Here is a 20,112-nt window from a genome sequence, read left to right as displayed (position 1 = left end):
AAAATCATAGAAAATAACCAAAATGTGGATAGATTAACAAATAACCAGACGCCACCCGATTTAAATATTCCCTCTCAGTTTAATAGTAATGACTTTATGAATTTCTTCACTAATAAAATAAATAACACTGTAAAAATATTGATGTGTCTGTTGTTCCCCCTTCCCTGTTTTGTTTGTTTGAATGGATGTTGTATTGTTGTATCAAAAATAATAATAATAAAAAAGTTGATCACAAAAAAAAGAAACTGCACTTGTTAAAATTATAAATGGCTTGCTTCTTGCGTCAGACCAAAGCTGCATCTCATTGCTAGTTTTACTTGATCTTAGTGCTGCGTTCGACACCATAGATCATGACATAGATCGATTACAAAATTATACAGGAATTCAAGGGCAGGCATTAAGATGGTTTAGATCCTACCTGTCCAATCACTACCCCTTTGTTTATTTAAATGGGGATTCCTCTCAATTATCACCAGTGATATATGGAGTGCCACAAGGATCTGTCCTAGGTCCTCTGCTATTTTCAATATACATGTTGCCCCTTTGTAATATTATTAGAAAATTTGGAATTAGTTTCCACTGTTATGCTGATGATACTCAACTATATATCTCAACGAGACCAGATGAAACTTCTAAATTATCGAAGCTAACAGAGTGTTAGTAATAATTTTCTCCTAATAAAGTTAGAAAATTATTTTCTACTATTAAATCTGGAAAATACAGAGATATTACTTATTGGACCAAAAAACAGTACACAGAATCTCTTGGATTACAATTTGAAAATAGACGGATGTACTGTTACTCCCTCTACAGTCAAAAATCTGGGTGTTATATAAGACAGTAACTTGTCTTTTGAAAATCATATTTCCCATGTTACAAAAACAGCATTCTTCCATCTTGCACTGGCAACCTATTAAGTTCCGTATCAGTTACAAAATATTATTACTTACCTACAAGGCCCTTAATGGGTTAGCTCCTGAACACTGGACTTTTGGTAGTACCTAGGTGTAACAATATACAAACTTCACAATCACGAGAAGAAGGAGGCGGGAAGGTGTAACCGGCGAACATTCAAATAAATCTTTAATGACAAATAAAGTACAAAACAGCGCGACAGGGGCGACTGCCGCGCATAAACAAAAACCAAACACAAAATAAAACCCAGGCCTGAACCGTCGCTCCTCTTTTGTATCCTCCCGATCTCCTCCGTGGGACTCGAGACCGGTGAGTGGAGCAGGTGTCGCTCATTTTTTGGCTCCCAAACTCTGGAATAGCCTTCCTGATAACATTCGGGGTTCAGACACATGATTGCAAAGTCCACTAAAGGTGGTGGAGCTTTTTCACATTTGGCTCCCAAACTCTGGAATAGCCTTCCTGATAACATTCGGGGTTCAGACACACTCTTTCTGTTTAAATTTAGATTAAAGACACATATTTTTGGCCAAGCATTCAATTAATGCATCTCATAATCTTGTACTGCAGTTATATCTGAACAAATGCGCATTATCATTCTTTAGCTTGGGTTAAACAAATTAATTTTACTTGGTAGAAACAGCAGCTACGCTAATTATGTCTCTAATTGTTTCTCTGTTTTTGCCACGGAATTGACATCCCGTGGTAACTAGGATTTACACAAGCTTCAGTCTGGATCCAGAACACCTGAAAAGAGATGATGCCAACCCCTCAGAGGACCTCAGATGATTCCAACCTTGAAACAACATACAGAACTACCAAATTTGGCTATAAGTTTGATTGCATCATATAATAATTGCTGTTAATAGTGTTCATCGTCTGTTTGATTAATTGATTTTTCCATATATTTCTGCCATATGTACTGTACATAAACTGACAGTCACCACTGATAAGCTACTACTAAATATTGTAGAAACTTAATCTTCTATAAAGTTGCTTTGCAATGATTTGTATCGTAAAAAAACACTATACAAATAAACTTGAATTGAATTGAATTGAATTGAATTGAATTGAATTGAATTGAATTGAACTAAAATCCGCAGAAAGATCTATAGATATCCACAAAATAAAAACACCCATTATTTACAAAGGTCTATACGTAAGCCAATCCTTGTGTTTTTATTAATTTGGCAAATACAACTGTGCTTTCAGCTCCATTTATCAAACATTCCCCCCCCCCCAAATCAGCACAGGAAATCTTAAAACAGCCCAAAGATAAATATTGTATGAGCTTATCTGTAATAGAAGATTCCAGGGACATGAAAGCACAAGACCAGGCGCTTAAGAGAACACACATGGCCTTTATTATTTTATTTATTATTAGTATTTATTTATTTATTTATTTATTTGACTCAATAAGGGCTGCTTAAAACAAGTGCTTATTTAATGCAATATCATCATATTATAACCATAGGAGAGCCAGCATAAAGTGCACTGAGTTGACGGCCACTACATTTGCTTTACATATATAACTTTCAGCCTTGGAACTCCATAACCATTCTTTAAATCTGAGTAATAACCTTTGGATGTTAGTTGTGTTTTGTCTGAATGAGGTTAAGCTTACTTTGTGGGTGTTTCCTTTAGATTAAATGTTGCTAAGCAACAGTTTGACCCGGGAGAGGGGCGGCACCACGTTCCTATTAAGTACCCGAGGGATATTCAGTAATCAGCATGACTCTTGTTTTTATTTCCCTCCATATGCTTAGTTTTTTCTTCTTCTTCACCAGTCAAGGTTAAAGTAACCTTCTGAAGGTTGTTTTTTTTCTTCTTGTTTTCTTCAACAAATTTTATTAAAGCTTCTGTCACCAGTTACTTACCCTGATGTCATTCCAAACCTGTATGACTTTCTTTCTTCTATGGAACACAAAAAAAGATATTTTGAAAAGCGTTTCAGTCTTTGTTTTTGTCCATATAATAAAAGTCAGTTGAGTCTGATGCTCTTCAAAATATTATATTTTGTGTTCTGCAGAAAAAAAACAGCTTTGGAACAACATGAGGGTGAATAAATGATGACAGAATTCTCTGTTAAGGTGTGTTCATGTTGGCGAAATTTTGCAGGCAGAAAAGATCCATTGTCAGTACAGAAATGTATCAAGCACAGCTCACACAGAAGTTACTTCAAACCATGCAGATTTCTGTTGGACAATGTGACATATGTTTGTGACAAATGTTGTGAAATCTGCATGGGAAATCTTTCGCCCTTGTGTGAAATTCTCATTTTGTGTGGATTCTTATTGAAATAAATTGATTTAGCCCCGTAAATTTGCTGAACAATCATACACTGGACTTATAAATACAGAGGTCCCAAAACTGAGCTTGCTGGGGGCAGAGGGTTTGAGGGCAATCATCACATTGACAGTTCCGATTCACATTACACGAATCGTGTAAAGTATATATTTTAATTTTATCTCATGATCGTCAATTGAAGTATCGCTCTGGAATTCACTCTCAGCCTGGATAAGTGACCTCTAGGAGCGAAACATACATATTGTGCCTTTAAGGCTACTTCTACATTAATATGGTTACATTTGAAAATCTTACATTTAAAAGTTTTGGGGTTTTTTTGTTTCAAAACTAGCGTTTTAAAGTATTTCCAAAAGTTTCTTGTCCACACTGAAACGCTGGAAAATACTAAAATCATCTGACTATAAATAACTGTGGAAACACATCATCGCAATCTGTGAAAAAGGCCATTTGCTCTCTGTTTAATGCAAAGCCATTTCACAACCATTTGTAACTATTTTACATTTTGGTGAATTGGTGGCTAATTTGTTCATATTAATATAAATTGCTTGCTTCCCACTGACAGTTAGGTTTAGGGATGAAGTTAGGGCAGCAAAGCCCAAGCGTAGCCACTAGAAGGCAAGCCTGCAACCTTAAAGTGATACTCCACCCCAAAATGAAAATTTTGTCATTAATCACTTACCCCCATGTCATTCCAAACCCATAAGGCTCCATTCGTCTTCGGAACACAATTTAAGATATTTTGGATGAAAACCGGGAGGCCTGTGACTGTCCCATAGACTGCCAAGTAAATAACAGTGTCAAGGTCCAGAAAAGGTATGAAAGTCGTCATCAGAATACTCCTTCCCCCATCAGACATGCAATCTGGGTTATATGAAGTTACAGGGACACGTTTTGTAAGCAAAGAAAACAAAAATAAAGACTTTATTCAACAATTCCTTTGTCAATGGTCTCCTCTGTGTCTCTCTATATCACCGTATGCTGCGTATGCTCTTCTGTATCAGCCGCGCCACAAGGATGCGCTGTGTTCTTTCAAATCAAAACTAAATACACATAGAAACAGTGCATCCTTGTGGCACAGATGATACAGAAGGATGATTTTGGCATAAAAGAAAAATCGATAATTTTGACCCAAACAATGTATTTTTGGCTATTGCTACAAATATACCCCAGCGACTTAAGTTTTGTGCTCCAGGGTCACATGAACACAGGTATGTTCTTTAATGAAAATATATACATAACTATATATATGAACAGAAGAAAACCTAATCGTAAATTGTGAACTATGTGCACTACAGTGACCAGTAAGTGGACAGCAATTCAAAGCTTAATGCTTACTTACTTCTAAAAATCAAACGTTTCCACATGAACCACATCACACTTAGTCATATGAAAATACCACCTCAAAAATAGTTATGTTTTCTCATGAGATCAAGGTTGTTTAAACTCACTGTCTAGGAGAAAGAGATGACATATCAAGGAGACCCACAAAAATAAACTGTGCTTGAGCTTTCATGAAATGCATGCAAATATCTCTGTAGGTTGGAGAAAAAAAACAAACTCAATGATACTTTAATTCCTGTACATACAATGATGCAGTGCAGCTGATTCTTTCTATAATACATGAGTAGCAGATATTTAAACAACAAGCTATTCAAATCATTAAAACTGAAATGCTACTTCGCTTGCACAATTTGCTTATTGTGGTTTCATATCCTCAGCATCTCATTAAGCCCAGGCATAGTTTGCCATTCCTGGCTCCTGCTATTTTTGGAGCCTTGGAGGGAATTACATGATTCACTCTCTGGATCCTAAACTTTTGTCAGGCTGCAGGTCTCCAGCAAGGAGCAGCTGATGATGAATTATTTGTTCGAGGAGGGTTTTAAGGAGGCCTGTTTGCCGCATGGGGTTAGACTATAATTGAGACAGAGCCACAGCCACGGAGGGACTCTGCCACTGTCAGCTGTGATTCCATTAGATGCTGCCATGCCCCTGTGGTACCCTGTCCTCACGTCGCGCTGTTTTCCCGTCACACTTCTCAACCCTGAAAGGCACAGCTGACTCGCAATTTGCAGCGTAACAACAGATCGTGTTGCACGGCTTTTACTGACGAACTTGAAGGGGTGATGATGTGTTATGCCCTCTGCGAATGGAATTTGGCATCTGGCTTTATGTGGGAGATAATTGTTTAGGGTAGCGAGGGAGCGTGCTCAGATGCATATGCTAACAAACACACAAACACACACGGTCAAACAGCTTCCGCAGGGAGTCTAATGACTTATTTATTGCCTATAACCCACACATCAAAAAAGGTTTGAAATATAAATGAACGGAGAGGAAGCAAAATATAGGAGTCTGCAAGTGTTCATTTGCTCTGTTCGATGCTTAAGCATTTCCAAAATTATGTTCTCACTAACAGACCTTAAAGGAAACAACGTGTTTGTAAACAAACATGCCCTATTTCCACAGGTCTCTGATGCATTCAGTCAGAGTATGGAATCAGAGTGAAGAGATGATATGTGTGTGTGTGTGTGTGTGTGTGTGTGTGTGTGTGTGTGTGTGTGTGTGTGTGTGTGTGTGTATCTTTGTACTTGCTGAAAAAAAAGCTGGTTGTTGTAATCTGCACGTACAGCCGGCAATAGCACAAGATTAAAGCACAACACATTATCAGAAGATAATTATGCCAGAATGGCGATTCACTGACCTAGATTTGTGTGCGCACACACTGACACTTTTCAGTTTTCTTTCAATAAAGGAGTAGTTCACCCAAAAATAAACATTCTGTCATCATTTCTTTACTCTCGTGTTGTTCCAAATGTTCCTATGACTTTCTTCTGTGGAATACAAAAGGAGATGTTTTGAAGAATTTTCACGCTGCTCTTTTCCATACAGTAAAAGTGGATGAGAACTGGTTTTGAGAATGGCACACGTGGCATTGTTCAAGGAGCTTGCTGCACAATCTCTCAGGCTAGAGCACATCTTTACAGAGCATCATATGTTTCCTGGGAGTGATGAAAGGCTGTAAATATGGAGATGTTTAGGCAGATTGAATGCAAATTACTAACCATGGGCACACAGTTGCTCATTGAGGCCTGGTTTTACTGTCAGGGCTTAGACTAAGCCAGGTTTACGCCATGGTTCAATTAGAACATTTAAGTATCTTTTATATACATTCCTTGGAAAAGAACATTACTGCAATGCAAGAACAAAGGCAGGAAGTATTTCAGCACCTTAAGATGTATTGGTGCTATATTGTTTATCACCGTTCTTGTGGAATTTTTTTAATCTCAAAATGAAATTTTCTGCACTGCTGTCAGTGCCTTCGACTTCCCTGCCTCCACTTTCTGAATATTTACTCTACATCCTACACTCCAATCTACTGGCGTCCACCTACAGAGTGTGATGAAAGAATCAAGAGAATCTGAGAAGGGGCTCACACAGTCATGTTCAAACAACTCACTGGCTTTTGTATCTTGAGCTATATCTTGTGTTCTATTTTGATTTCCTGCCACTAACACGGGGTCCCAAGCAGTTTCCAGCAACTTTTATGTAGCCTGTGTCAATAATACTGTGCATCAGTAGCCAATTACAGTCTATGAAAACATTCACTGAACAAAATTATAAACGCAACACTTTTGTTTTTGCCCACATTTTTCATGAGCTGAACTCAAAGAGCTAACACTTTTTCTATGAGGCTGGAAACAATAAAACTCCAAAATAAAATTCACAAATCTACCTAAATCTGTGTTACTGAAAACATCCACTGCTGGATGTGGAGGTCCTGGGCTGGTGTAGTTACACGTAGTCTGCGGTTATGAGGCCGGTTGGATGGACTGCCAAATTCTCTGAAACACCTTTGGAGACGGCTTATGGTAGAGAAATGAACATTCAATTCACAGGCAACAGCTCTGGAGGACATTCCTGCAGTCAGCATGACAATTGCACGCTCCCTCAAAACTTTCTACATATGCCACACCTTTCAGATTGTTCAAAAACGCACATTTTAGAGTGGCCTTTTATTGTGACCAGCCTAAGGCACACCTGTGCAATAATCATGCAGACAAATCAGCATCTTGATATGCCACACCTGTGAGATGGTTGGATTATCTCGGCAAAGGTGAAGTGCTCACTAACACAGATTTAGACAGATTTGTGAACAATATTTGAGAGAAATAGGTCTTTCGTATACAAAGAAAAAGTCTTAGATCTTTGAGTTCAGCTCACGAAAAATGGGGCCAAAAATAAAAGTGTTGCGTTTATAATTTTGTTCAGTGTATATGTTTAAAATCATAATATTTGAAGGGGTATCACATAATAAAGAGTGTGTTATGGCCTTATGCAGCATAATTCGGCTGTAGGTGATTATAGCTGTGCTAATAAAGCCTACAATACTTCAATGGACAATAAATATATGTAAATAAGTGAGAAAATAAAAACAAAGGGTGTGACAAAGACCCTCTTTTTAATTGAACTATGTTTTACGCCAAGGTTTGGACAGTTTCTACATGTTATTGAATAACAAGGAAGCAGCACGATTGTGTGATATTGCTTAAAGAAACAGTTCACCCAAAAATGAAAATTCATTGAAAATGTACTCACCCCCAGGCCATTCATGATGTAGATGAGTTTGGAACAGATTTGGAGAAATGTAGCATTATATCACAATTGCACACAGTGTATTGTACAGTGAATGGGTGCCATCAGAATGAGAGTCCAAACAGCTGATAAAAACATCACAATGATCCACATGACTGCAGTTAACATCTTGCGCAGTGAAAAGCTGTGTGTTTGTAAGAAACAAATACACCATTAAAACATTTTAACTTTGAACCATCACTTCTGGCCAAAAATAGCGTTAGAGGAAATGTCTTTGCTCAAATAATAAAAAAATATTTAAGCCACAGCAGAATCAATGCAACACACAATAGTGCTATTTTGTTCCTGAATGATGTGTTATTGAACAAATCATTTGAGTGAATGATTCAGTGACAGCCACTTGTTACCATCTACTGGCATAATGATGTACCCTACAGAAAGAGTAACTGAAAAACAGTCTGTCTGGAATATGCATACCTATACAATCAGAGTGATACAGACAGTATCAATTTCCAGTGTTTTTGGACGGTTATATCAGTGCTTTTGGAATGCAAATCCAATGACCAGAATTAACTGTTGTATATAATTGTATACTTCAAATATGGTGCTACAGGTTTGACAGTAATAAATAGATATGTGGTAAAACCCTGTGAGGTATGTGTAAAACCCAATGCCCTGCTTGTTATTCTCCAAAGGGTTCTAGACCAGTAACTCTACAGATTCAATGAGTCTGTCTAAAGACTGTCCGGCTGGTGGAGAGGGCATCATTTCACACAGATCACTTCACACAGTCTTATCTCTCTCTTCTATCCTGATTCCTTTAGATTTAACACAGCGAACCGCTGGCTCCCCTTGCAGCACAGCTAATGGACTGTTGTCTCTCACCCATGGGCCATGATGCATTTAGGGTTTGCCTACTGCTCTCAGCTTCATCTGAATCACTTGCACTGAGCTTGAAGAAAACAATTTATCTATCTATCATCTATCTATCTATTTATCTATCTATCATTTATCTGCCTGTCTGCATCTATCTATCTATCTATCTATCTATCTATCTATCTATCTATCTATCTATCTATCTATCTATCTATCTATCTATCTATCTATCATAGCCAAGCCAACATCAATTTTCTTTTCATGACAAAATTTATTTATCTAGCTGTATACAAAAGCAGTTGTTTATATATATATATATATATATATATATATATATATATATATATATATATATATATATATATATATATGCAGATCTAAATGTAGAAGTGTAGAAAATGTCTGTTTATCTGTTTTATGCTTACTTTTCGTTTTAGTAGATGCTCTGTCCCCCTGGAGTAACTTGAGGGTGTATATCTGTGCGACTGTGGATTTCTGTAATGACTCCACTCATAACAATGATGGGACTTTTGTGTTACCAGCCCTGAGTCTCAACCACAGCATAATCACTGCTTTCCACCTGCACCATTATGGTGCTTTATGTCTGTTACATAAACTTTCTAGTGAATCGAGCCTTTCCTAATCTCTCCCTGTATAATAAAACAATCACTCCTCTCATATAACCTCTATTATTCTTGCACAGTAATAATAATGATTTCCCAGCAGAGATTTATTTTTAGTTTCTCTTGACACCAAAACATCCCTGTCTGCTTTGTGTAACTGCCATCACATTGTATGCTGGAGCAGATGATTAATGATTCATACATGCAACACGCTTAAGGAGCAGGACAACTAATACTTTTTTTTTTTTTAAGTACACATTATGTTTGAAGTTTCATTGTGATTCACTATGTGATCCACAAACATAAAATAATAATAATAATGAAATATTCATAAAATCGTATAAGTCTGTCAAAATATGAATGTGCTCCTGGTCTAAAGCGTGTTACATGTATGAATCATTTATCATATGCTCCAGCATACAATGTGGCAGTTACATAACAAAATGGTACGAACTGTTCAACAAAAAAAACAACAAAATATGGGGGGGGGGGGGGGGATAATGATCATGAAATTATTAAATGAAATGTTATTTGTAATTGATATTGTAGATGTAAACCGCAGTCCTTATTTCATAAATCAAAATCTGCCATAAAAAAATCATTAGAAATTCCGCAGGAAGTTAATGAATTAGTTTTCTGTTTAGCCTACAAAGTTACATAATGACAGTGTCATCATGCAAAATGCATCTTTTTATGGGTACTTTATTCAGACAATTTGCAGATTTATTCACCAATTGCAGATATCACACAGGCTAAATGAATGGGTAGTTCGGACTTCTCTTCTAATTTTTGTAGGAGACCCTAAATATAGCCCACTCCAAAAATGATTGTCTAATGGCAAATGTTGAATGTTAGGAGACAAGCAGTCACTTTACAGTAGGCTATAATGTGACAAGCTGTATCCACACAAAAGCTGTGTGTGTGTGTGTGTGTGTGTGTGTGTGTGTGTGTGTGTGTGTGTGTGTGTGTGTGTGTGTGTGTGTGTGTGTGTGTGTGTGTGTGTGTGTGTGTGTGTGTGTGCGTGTGTGTGTGTGAATGACTTACATTCAAATAGAACTGCTTGTCTCCTGATAATAAAATAAAAACATTTTTTAGAGATATTTGGTGCATTTCTCGAATCATCCTTAATATTTGCAAAGAAGTATGTGCATTATTTGGTAGAATCATCCTTATATTGCAAAGAAGATGGTTGCATTTCTCAAAACAATTCGGACAAACAGACACACAATGGATTACCTGCAAAAGCCTGTAACTTACTCAAAATCTTTAGTTCATCTCTCAAAATCAAGTATTTATGTCAATGAACATATCAGTGCCATCAGAATGACCAGTCCTTGTGTCATTGTACAGAAACAAGATAGTCAAAATGCTTAGTCATGTTAACAGTGCACTTATTAGTGTTTTGGTAAACTATATGGACAGTTACTGTATTGAACAGTATATGCTTATGTATGCTACAGTATATATCCATTACAGAAGTACAAATTTACACATTACTGTGTGTGGGATATTGACTGTAAGAGACTGGATAGTATTCCTAGTTAGACTTTTACTTGTGGTCTGACCAAAAAAAAAACAAAAAAAAAAACAAAAAACAAAAAAAAACCTTTACAATGTCATTGTGATATAGAAATGGAAAAAGAAACATGGGCACAAAGATGAAAATAAAAAATAAGTCAACTGTCAGAATTTGTAACTCTTGTTTTGTCCTCTGTCTATACAGTATATGCTTTCCAACTGAAGATTCATGAGATGAACCTTTGAGCTATTTCGTCTTTATCATTGGTTGATCTACATTCTCTTCATCAGTCAAGATTCACTTGCACAATTCATGTCAAGTTTACAAAAAGTCCAATAATAATAATGAACTAAAGACTAGATGTTTTGAGGGGTAAGACTATTGCACAGAAACCAATAAAATACATTTTGAGCAACATGACATTAGCAACTGATAATGTAGGAAACCGCAGATAAATGTGCATAATCAATTGCATGAATGTACAAAAGCAATCGCAACTTGTTCAAAAGAATGAGAAACTGGTTTTATGATGTGTATAAAAAAAAAACTGTAAATGTCTCTGTGTGCAGTGAGCGCATCCTCACACAGAGGGCGCACGTCAGTTTCCCGCAGCCTAATCTAACCCAGTGACGTCATCGCCCCATGACCCGGAAATTCTGCTGCTATTTCTTGACACGTAGTTAGCGGCGTTGGCGGAGTCTCGGGCGGTTAACGGTGTAAGTAAAACTTCAGAATCTCCCACCATATACATACATAATCCATCCATCAAACATATATAAGATTTTCGTCCAGCACTTCATTAGTTTTTGCTGACAGTGACTGAGTGAGTCGATGCAGTGCTTCAGCGGAGCTGTGCTAACTGAACCCAAACAAAACCAACATTCGTGCTGAAACCACTGCAAATATGTGTGACTTCTGCAAATATGGCAAAGAGAATTAGTGCGGCATTGACTTTAACTAACATACAGCCTTATCTGTAATATATACAGTGTTCCTCTGACAAAAAATAAAATAAATAAATAAATAAAATAATATCGTGGTTAATTTTTGAACTTCGTTTTCTTTTTAAATATATATCATGTTTCTTTGTATATGTGCTGTGGACATACATAGCAATATCACAGTGATGTAACGTAATGCATGGTAGTACCATAGCATTTGTAAGCTTTCAGTATCATGGTATTGAAATCTGTTTCTATCTCTTTACCATGGTACAGTTTTGTATCTGTTTGGAGTCACTGATCATTTGTGTTTGATTCTTTAATATCATCTATCAGTTCTTATTAAGAAATATAAATTGCTTGCTTTAATCCTTAATTGTTACAGTAACATTCGAATGTGTGATTTTAAATAACATTCTAAAAAATACACTGCTGTTCAAACTAAAATCTCCCGCCAAATAACGGTCTTGGCTTTGATACTGTTAGATACCAGTAAGTTTTAATAACCTCTAATGTCCATCTCTGGCTTATTTTTCTATTTAATTCCTTCCAGGCTGTTTGCAATGTCGGGGTTTGACAACACAGACTTTTTCCAGTCTAGTTACAGTGTGGACGATCAGAACCAAGGAGGATATGGCTACAGCGACCCAAATGACCCGTACAGCAAGTAGGCCTGAGCCTTGCACAAAGTCCTGCTGTTATTAATACACAGCACTATTTAATAAGTCAAGTCAATTTTATATGTATAGCATTTTTCATTTGTTTCAGAGCAGCGAGTATACTGTTTGTCTGTGCATAAAGTTGGAGATGCATATATATATCCAACATTAAATATATTGCTGGTTGATAGTATACAGAGCTTTAGAGAGTAATCAGTATATCGTAATGCATGCAAATCAGTGTATACTTATTTCATGTTTGCAGTAGCCTTATTTATATCCTAGCTTCTGTAGGCCCTAGATGTTGAGTGTGAGAATATGTCTGTCACCTAAGTATGACGATAAATCTTTTATTGCATCTGATAGACAGTATGAGTACTCCCAGCCGATGGGCTACTCGGCGCCTCCGGGAATGATGCAGCCCCAGCAGCCTTACATGGGGCAGATCTACCAGCCCACGCCAGCCTTTACGCCAGTCTCCCCACAGTCCATGTACGGTAGCAGCTTTGAGGATGAGCCCCCGCTGCTGGAAGGTAAGAGACGGAGACTAAGCTTAAAGGCAGCGAGTCACCTTTATTTATATAGTGCTTTATACAATACAGATGTTGTCAAAGAAGTTTTACAAATAGTGTTTCGGTAATGCAAACATAATTCAGTTCTGCTGTGAAGCAGCTCTAAAAAGAGGACTGTAGTAAACAGTCAATTTTTCTGTTTAAGTCAGTTCATTGTTGATTCAGGTCAGTTTAATAACTGTGTAAAGGTCATCAATTATGGAATTATTTGAATTTATCTATAACGCAGAGAAGAAAAGAGTAATGCCATCATCCAGCTCAGTTCAGTTCTCATCCAATAGTGTATTAAGTCCTCCGGTCCTGAGGGCCACTATCCTGCAGAGTATTAGCTTCAGCCCTCATAAAATAACCTGCCTGTATCTATCTAGTAATCTCGAAAAACACTGATTTGTTCAGGTGTGTTTAAAAAACTTGCCATTGGCCCTCCAGGACCGAAGTTGCCTATCCCTGCAATAGTGTATTTGCATCTTTAAAAATTCCATTTCCTAAATTCATCTTATCTTAAATAACCAATCAATTCAATTTTACTTTAACCAACCATCTTTATTATAAAACCTAAAACTAAACTAAAAGTGTCACCTGGGGCTGTGTTCAGTGCAAACCACGTATGTGTCCCTGCATACTGAAAAGTGTCACCTGGGGCTGTGTTCAGTGCAAACCACGTATGTGTCCCTGCATACTGAGGTTAAGTAGTCCTTGTGAAACCTTCTTACCCCAGAGCTGTGCTTAAAATGGACCAGCAGTCATCAGTCAGAGAGATGCAGAGAAAGCCACTTAACTGATTACTGCTGGTCACTGTTGTCATCCTGAATCAGAAGTGCATTTATCATGTTGTGCAGCAGTGTTCAACTTCAATTCTGTCCTATTATTCTAATGTTCTGCCTTATTAGTGGTGCTCACTAAGACAAGCATCATTGTTAACCACTATTATCTCATTATCAAACTAAAAAATGCAGTGAAGCAGTTAAAGTGATATTAAAATGTGAATCAAAGTCAGGTACATGTAGGGGGAAAGCATGAAACAAGAAATTATATCATCTGTTTTATCAGATATGGGACTACATTTGTTCCAAATAAATAATTACATTGCATGATTCACAAATATCTAACAGTCACAAATGAAAAGAATGAGTTTTCACAAGTATGTGTTGGGTGTTTCAAAAAATGAATTCACAATTAATGAATTAATTGTGCATTTTAGCATGCATTTGCAGATTGCTTCTTGTCCATTTGTGAATCACTGCATGCAATTTGTGGATTTTGAAATATCAAGCCGTGCACACAAATCTCGGTTGTAGCTTCACGCAGTTCCGTTTTGTTTTAGGAAGGGAACAGACTTCTTGTGCCCATGACAAGAACTGAATTCTATGAGCTATGGCACTGTTTGCGGGGTTTAAACACACCGTTTTATGGGAATTTTTCCTTTGTATTTCTATCAAAATTCATAAACCAGGATTATACACATTTTTATTGTTTACAATTTCTTCTTGCATGTTTGTCACAAAATTGACTATTTTCTTATTATCCAGCTATTTATTGAGGCTTTTCGTTCCATCTTGAATAATGTGATGCTTCCATAATGTAACTGTATCCAGTATAAAATTGTGCCCATAACATAATTTTACATTTAAATTAAATTAATTACATTTAAAATAAATTTAAATTTATGCATTTAGCAGACGCTTTTATCCAAAGCGACTTACAGTGCATTCAGGCTATCAATTTTATCATTTATCATTTTACCTACCACATTTAATGTGTGATTGATGATTAGCATTTTATCCACTCACATCGCCTTCCCTCATGTACCCCCATTTGGTGGTGAGTTGTGTGGGGTAAGAAAACAGGAAAATGTATTTTCACTTTCTAGAGCTGGGGATCAACTTTGACCACATCTGGCAGAAGACTCTGACTGTGCTGCACCCGCTGAAGGCAGCAGATGGCAGTATAATGAACGAAACAGACCTGGCTGGGCCCATGGTGTTCTGTTTGGCCTTTGGGGCGACGCTACTCTTGGTAAGACACATGTCTGTTTTGAATGTCTCTAGCCTAAAATTTTTCATTTTTTTTTTAGGCATATATATTTTTTAATGAATGTATATTCTAGCAGAATGATTAATGATAGAATACAAAGTTAAATGTTAAGATGTTTCTCTTCCTCGTTTTAGACGGGTAAGATCCAGTTCGGTTACGTGTATGGTATCAGTGCCATCGGGTGCCTCGGCATGTACTGCCTGCTCAACCTCATGAGCATGACCGGGGTGTCATTCGGCTGTGTGGCTAGTGTTCTCGGTTACTGCCTGCTACCCATGATCACCCTGTCCAGTTTCGGGGTCCTCTTTTCCTTACAGTAAGATTTTTTTTTTTATATATATATGACAGTATAAATAATTCATACAACTACACTGCCTTTATATACAAGTATGGAATAACAGAGACTTGTTTATGGTTTTGAAAGAAGTCTTTTAGGTTCAACAAGCCTGCATTTATTTAATCCAAAATAAAGTAAAAACCATAATATTGTGACATTTTGTGACTGTTTTTTATATTTTAATATATTTTAGAATGCAACTGGTTCCAATATGTTGATTTGGTTATCAATTACAATTGGCGCTCAATTATTAATAATAGTTCTTTTTATTATCCATGTTAAAGTTTTTGCTGCTTAATATTTTTGAGGAAAAAACATAATGCACTTTTTTTCACTGTTTTTTTTTTTTTTTTTATGCAAACCTTTTGTAGCCTAATAAATGTCTTTTTCTTACAACAAAATTTTAAATAGTACTGTATCATGGTTTCCATAGGGTTTCCATGGTTTCCATTTTAATGTTTTTGAAAGAAGTCTTATATATATATATATATATTATATATATATTATATATATATATATATATATATATATATATATATATATATATATATATATTTTTTTTTTTTTTTTCATTTAAAAAAATAATTTTTCAATCATTTTAATGTTAACAATTTTTTTTTTTTGCTGCTGCATATATATATTCCATATATATATATAAGTCTCTACAGTACAGTACAGACCAAAAGTTTGGAAACATTACTATTTTTAATGTTTTTGAAAGAAGTCTCTTCTACTCATCAAGCATGGCATTTATTTGATCAAAAATACAGAAAAAAAAACAGTAATATTGTGAAATATTATTACAACTTAAAATAATAGTTTTCTATTTGAATATACTTTAAAAAAAATAATAATAATTTATTCCTGTGATGCAAAGCTGAATTTTCAGCATCATTACTCCAGCCTTCAGTGTCACATGTAACATCCAGTCTATCACATGATCATTTAGAAATCATTCTAATATTCGGATTTTACTATCACTTTTTATCAATTTATGCTGTCTAATATATTTGATGAATAAAAGGTTAAAAAAGAACTGCATTTATAAAAAAAAAAAAAAAAAATTCTAATAATATATATTCTAATAATATATTTTCTTCACTATCACTTTTTATCAATTTAACACACTCTTGCTGAATAAAAGTATTGATTTTATTTAAAAAAAAAAAGAAAGAAAAAAAAAATTACTGACCCCAAATTACTGACCAGTAGTGTATATTGTTATTACAAAATATTTATATTTTAAAAACTTCTTTTTTTATTTTTTTTTACTTTTTATTCATCAAAGTATCCTAAAAAAGTCATCACAATGTATCTAAAAAAAATTAAGCAGCAGAACTGTTTCCAACTTTGATAATGAATCATCATATTAGAATTTCTAAAGGATCATGTGATAATGATCCTAAAAATTCAGCTTGGCAACACAGAAATAAATGATAATTTAAAGTATAATAAATTTAAAACATATTATTTTAAATTGTAATTATATCACAAATTACATTTTTTTTCCTGTATTTTTGTGATCAAATAAATGCAGGCTTGATAGTAATGTTTCCAAAACTTTTGGTCTGTACTATATATATATATATATATATATATTACTAGGGCTGGGCGATATGGCCTAAAAAAAAAAATCCCCGATTTTTTTCACAAAAAATCCGATTACGATTTAGTATCGATTTTTTTTTTCCCCCTACTTAAAATCAATATTCAGATGACAAAAGAATTGTTCAAAACAAGTTAACTTTATTTGTTTTGATTTTACCTTTGGATTTGATCTGGATTCCCCCTTCAGGTTAAATTGCAATCAGAAACAACAAGCCAAAAAGACAAGATGGCAGGTCCTGCCGTTGTGAACCGTGTACATTTTAAAATAAAATTAACATAACATTCTTCATTCCTGGATACAGTCTTAAGACTGTCAAAGGTCTTTACTATTTTGTTTATTTTTTCATGGGAGCCGCACTGATAGGGCAGAGTCAATCAAAGAGCCACTTTTACCGCAAAGTATCAAAAGCTAAATCTAGTCACAAAAAAGCATGTGTCATCCCTGATATGCAATGCAATGCAACAAAAGGGGCTATCATTCTTTATCATTTACCAGTCAATTTGTAAACTGAGACAAGATGAATTAAAAAAAAAAAAAAAAAAAAAAAAAAAAAACAGTATTACCTTAATGCTGGAAAGATTATACTGGCCCATCATGCATCTAACCATCCATGTGCACACTCGGTGTTAAGAGCTGTTAAGATTAAAACTGCCAACTCCGCAGTGAGTCAATGTCATGGACGTAGGACAGAGCAAGTGTAAATATATTTTCTAGTCTATATCTCCATCTTGTTGTAAATAGAGCAGACAGTGTCTAACTGTGTCTACACCGTTAGATACAAAGAATAACAACGGCAGCTATTTCATGAATATCAATACACTTCTTCAGTTTATTGAATTTTAGGTAGCCTATGTTTACTAAGGTTAGATTAATATATTAAATACATTTTATAATACAATTAATAAAATTAAGAAGAATGTAAGAATTGGGGGGGGTTGAGCTCATTCTGAACTACGGGAGCCCTGAGTGGATGCCGGCGGATGTTAAAATGAAAACCGATTTTCATTCAAACAAATCGATGTAAACTACACATTCGAGTTAATCGATAAATCGATTTATCGCCCAGCCCTAATATATATATATATTATATATTTTTTTTTTTTTTTTGACTGGTGGTGACTGGTGGTGTGTTTTAATGCATAATGTAAAGTGTTAAACGTGTATTAATATCAATTATTAATCCTATAATTTATATGAATATATATTGCAATTCCATAATTTTTAAGCTTTTTTTTAGCTAGTTTGTAATACACCTTAATAAACCAGTGTTTTCCTGTGTCTTTCAGGGGCATGTTGGGCATGATTTTAACAGCTACCATCATAGGTTGGTGCAGTTTTTCGGCCTCTAAGATCTTCATCTCTGCTTTGGCCATGGATGGGCAGCAGCTGCTGGTGGCGTATCCCTGCGCCCTGCTGTACGGAGTCTTTGCCCTCATCTCTGTTTTTTGAACTCTCGATCTCTTTTAATGGACAAATAGAGCACCAGTACGCAACCTTTTATTTGAGGACTGCTTTTGTAACACCCCCACACCCTCTCACTGAGTGTTTCCAGTGCTCATCATGTTCTGAGAGGATGTGGAATTAATTTCCCTTCAGTTTTTTTTTTCTTTACCTCACCACCTACTCTGAGAAATGTTCTTGCATTTTAATGTAGGTTAAAACTTGATTCTTGTTCTTTAATGTGGACTACATTCTATTGTTCTTTCCGAAATAGTTTTCTTTAACAGAGCCAGAGAATGAAGTGTTTATTGAAAAGAAGAATCAGTGCAGAGGGCACACCTCTCCTCCTACACAACATCTTTAATGCTTTTGCGTTTCAGGCAAGCATCTCACTCCAGAAAGTTCTTTGCAGATACAGTAGTAACTGTTCTTTCTTGAAATATTTTCATTACATTCCTGGTTTGCTGATTGTGGATTTGTTTGCTCTGTGTTCATTCATACACTTGGGTCAGTAAGAGTGCCTACATGTTCACACATTTTCACACTATTCTATCATGTACTAGGCAAAATAAACAAACAAACAAAAAAAAAAAATCACCATTTGTGCATCTTTTGCAAGCCTATTTAAATGAATATTGCAGCCAAAATCAAAAATGCTTTCATTACTCACTCTTTGGTTCCAAACCTGTATGACTTGTTTTTACGTCCAATTGTTATAATATATGCACACACACACAAACCTTTACATGCATTTAACATCAAAAATTGATGAGTGGGTAATTGATGACAGTCTTTATTTTTGAAGTCTTCTGTATAGTGAACCCTGATGGCTGGATTTTGGATTTTTGGATTTACTTTCACACATTGATCTTTTGAAATACACGAGGCAGAGCCAAGGTTAAGCATTCAAAATGGATCTTAAAGAGTCAAACTGACAGAACAAATCTTTCTGACCTGTGGATTGTATGTATGGGCTTTTTGTTTATTTTAAGGTGCCACGACTGTCCTGTCAGATAGAGAGTTATATTTATATACAAGGTAACTTTGTTTTGTATGTCCTGATGAGTACAAATGTTTATGGCAATCCTGTCTTGTGGAAAATCTGTGAGCAACTGGTAGGGTGTCACACTTGTGCTGTTTCACGGGCTGTTTTAATTCAATAAAACTGCAACTTTTGTTGAACTACCCATGTCCTCATGCTTTTTTTAAAGCAGTGGTTCCACAACAATATTCAAAGTTTGTGATTTTAATTCAATTTTAGCACAATAAATTCTTCTAACTCAGCCAATAAATTATTATATATATATTATATATAAAATGCCCATAGAATTTTTATAAATATATACGATATATATATCATATATATATATATATATATATATATGGAAATGTAAACATAAACATTCTACATTCACTTTTTTTTTTTTTATAGTGTGATTTTGGTGAATTGTATTGAATCCAATTAGGCTTAATTTTCCCCACAACATTACAGTCATACACAGAATTGAAATGTAATGCAAGGGCTAGGGCTTAGGTCTGTGACTATGCTTTCATTTAGCATTACTAAACATTAAAGCACACATTAATGACGTTACCTCACCACGGTCTGTACTTCACAAACAACACAGCCATAAATGATCTTGTCAGATAAACCATTTCTTTTACACTTAGTCCTTTGAAGATAGCAACG

The 20,112-nt window shown here is 35.4% G+C and overlaps 1 protein-coding gene and 1 long non-coding RNA gene across 2 annotated transcripts; one reads left to right on the top strand and one right to left on the bottom strand.

Annotated features, from left to right (window-relative positions):
- Positions 1 to 11,416: 11,416 nt before the first annotated feature.
- On the top strand, positions 11,417 to 19,604 carry LOC109064997 (protein YIPF5). The gene is made up of 6 exons (XM_042711355.1): positions 11,417 to 11,546; positions 12,325 to 12,438; positions 12,797 to 12,963; positions 14,873 to 15,018; positions 15,171 to 15,352; positions 18,269 to 19,604. Exons 2-6 carry the CDS (start codon positions 12,335 to 12,337, stop codon positions 18,429 to 18,431), a joined length of 762 nt encoding a protein of 253 aa, XP_042567289.1. The 5' UTR covers positions 11,417 to 11,546; positions 12,325 to 12,334; the 3' UTR covers positions 18,432 to 19,604.
- On the bottom strand, positions 13,548 to 13,766 carry LOC122134717. The gene is made up of 2 exons (XR_006153066.1): positions 13,639 to 13,766; positions 13,548 to 13,581 (listed from the first exon to the last, which is right to left on the bottom strand). It is a non-coding gene; the product is annotated as an uncharacterized LOC122134717 (long non-coding RNA).
- Positions 19,605 to 20,112: the final 508 nt, after the last annotated feature.

Source organism: Cyprinus carpio, chromosome A21 (genome assembly GCF_018340385.1).
Source record: "Cyprinus carpio isolate SPL01 chromosome A21, ASM1834038v1, whole genome shotgun sequence".
NCBI classification, from domain to species: domain Eukaryota; kingdom Metazoa; phylum Chordata; class Actinopteri; order Cypriniformes; family Cyprinidae; genus Cyprinus; species Cyprinus carpio.
Note: the sequence above shows the minus strand (reverse complement) of the source record. Positions and strands in the feature narration are given on the sequence as shown.

What these genes read in the sequence shown, in the direction of transcription:
- LOC109064997 (XM_042711355.1), top strand. Translation starts at nt 12,335, where the DNA reads ATGTCGGGGTTTGACAACACAGACTTTTTCCAGTCTAGTTACAGTGTG. An exon ending in TGAGCCCCCGCTGCTGGAAG is followed by an intron (nt 12,964 to 14,872) that starts GTAAGAGACGGA and finishes TTCACTTTCTAG; the next exon opens with AGCTGGGGATCAACTTTGAC. An exon ending in TTGGGGCGACGCTACTCTTG is followed by an intron (nt 15,019 to 15,170) that starts GTAAGACACATG and finishes TCCTCGTTTTAG; the next exon opens with ACGGGTAAGATCCAGTTCGG.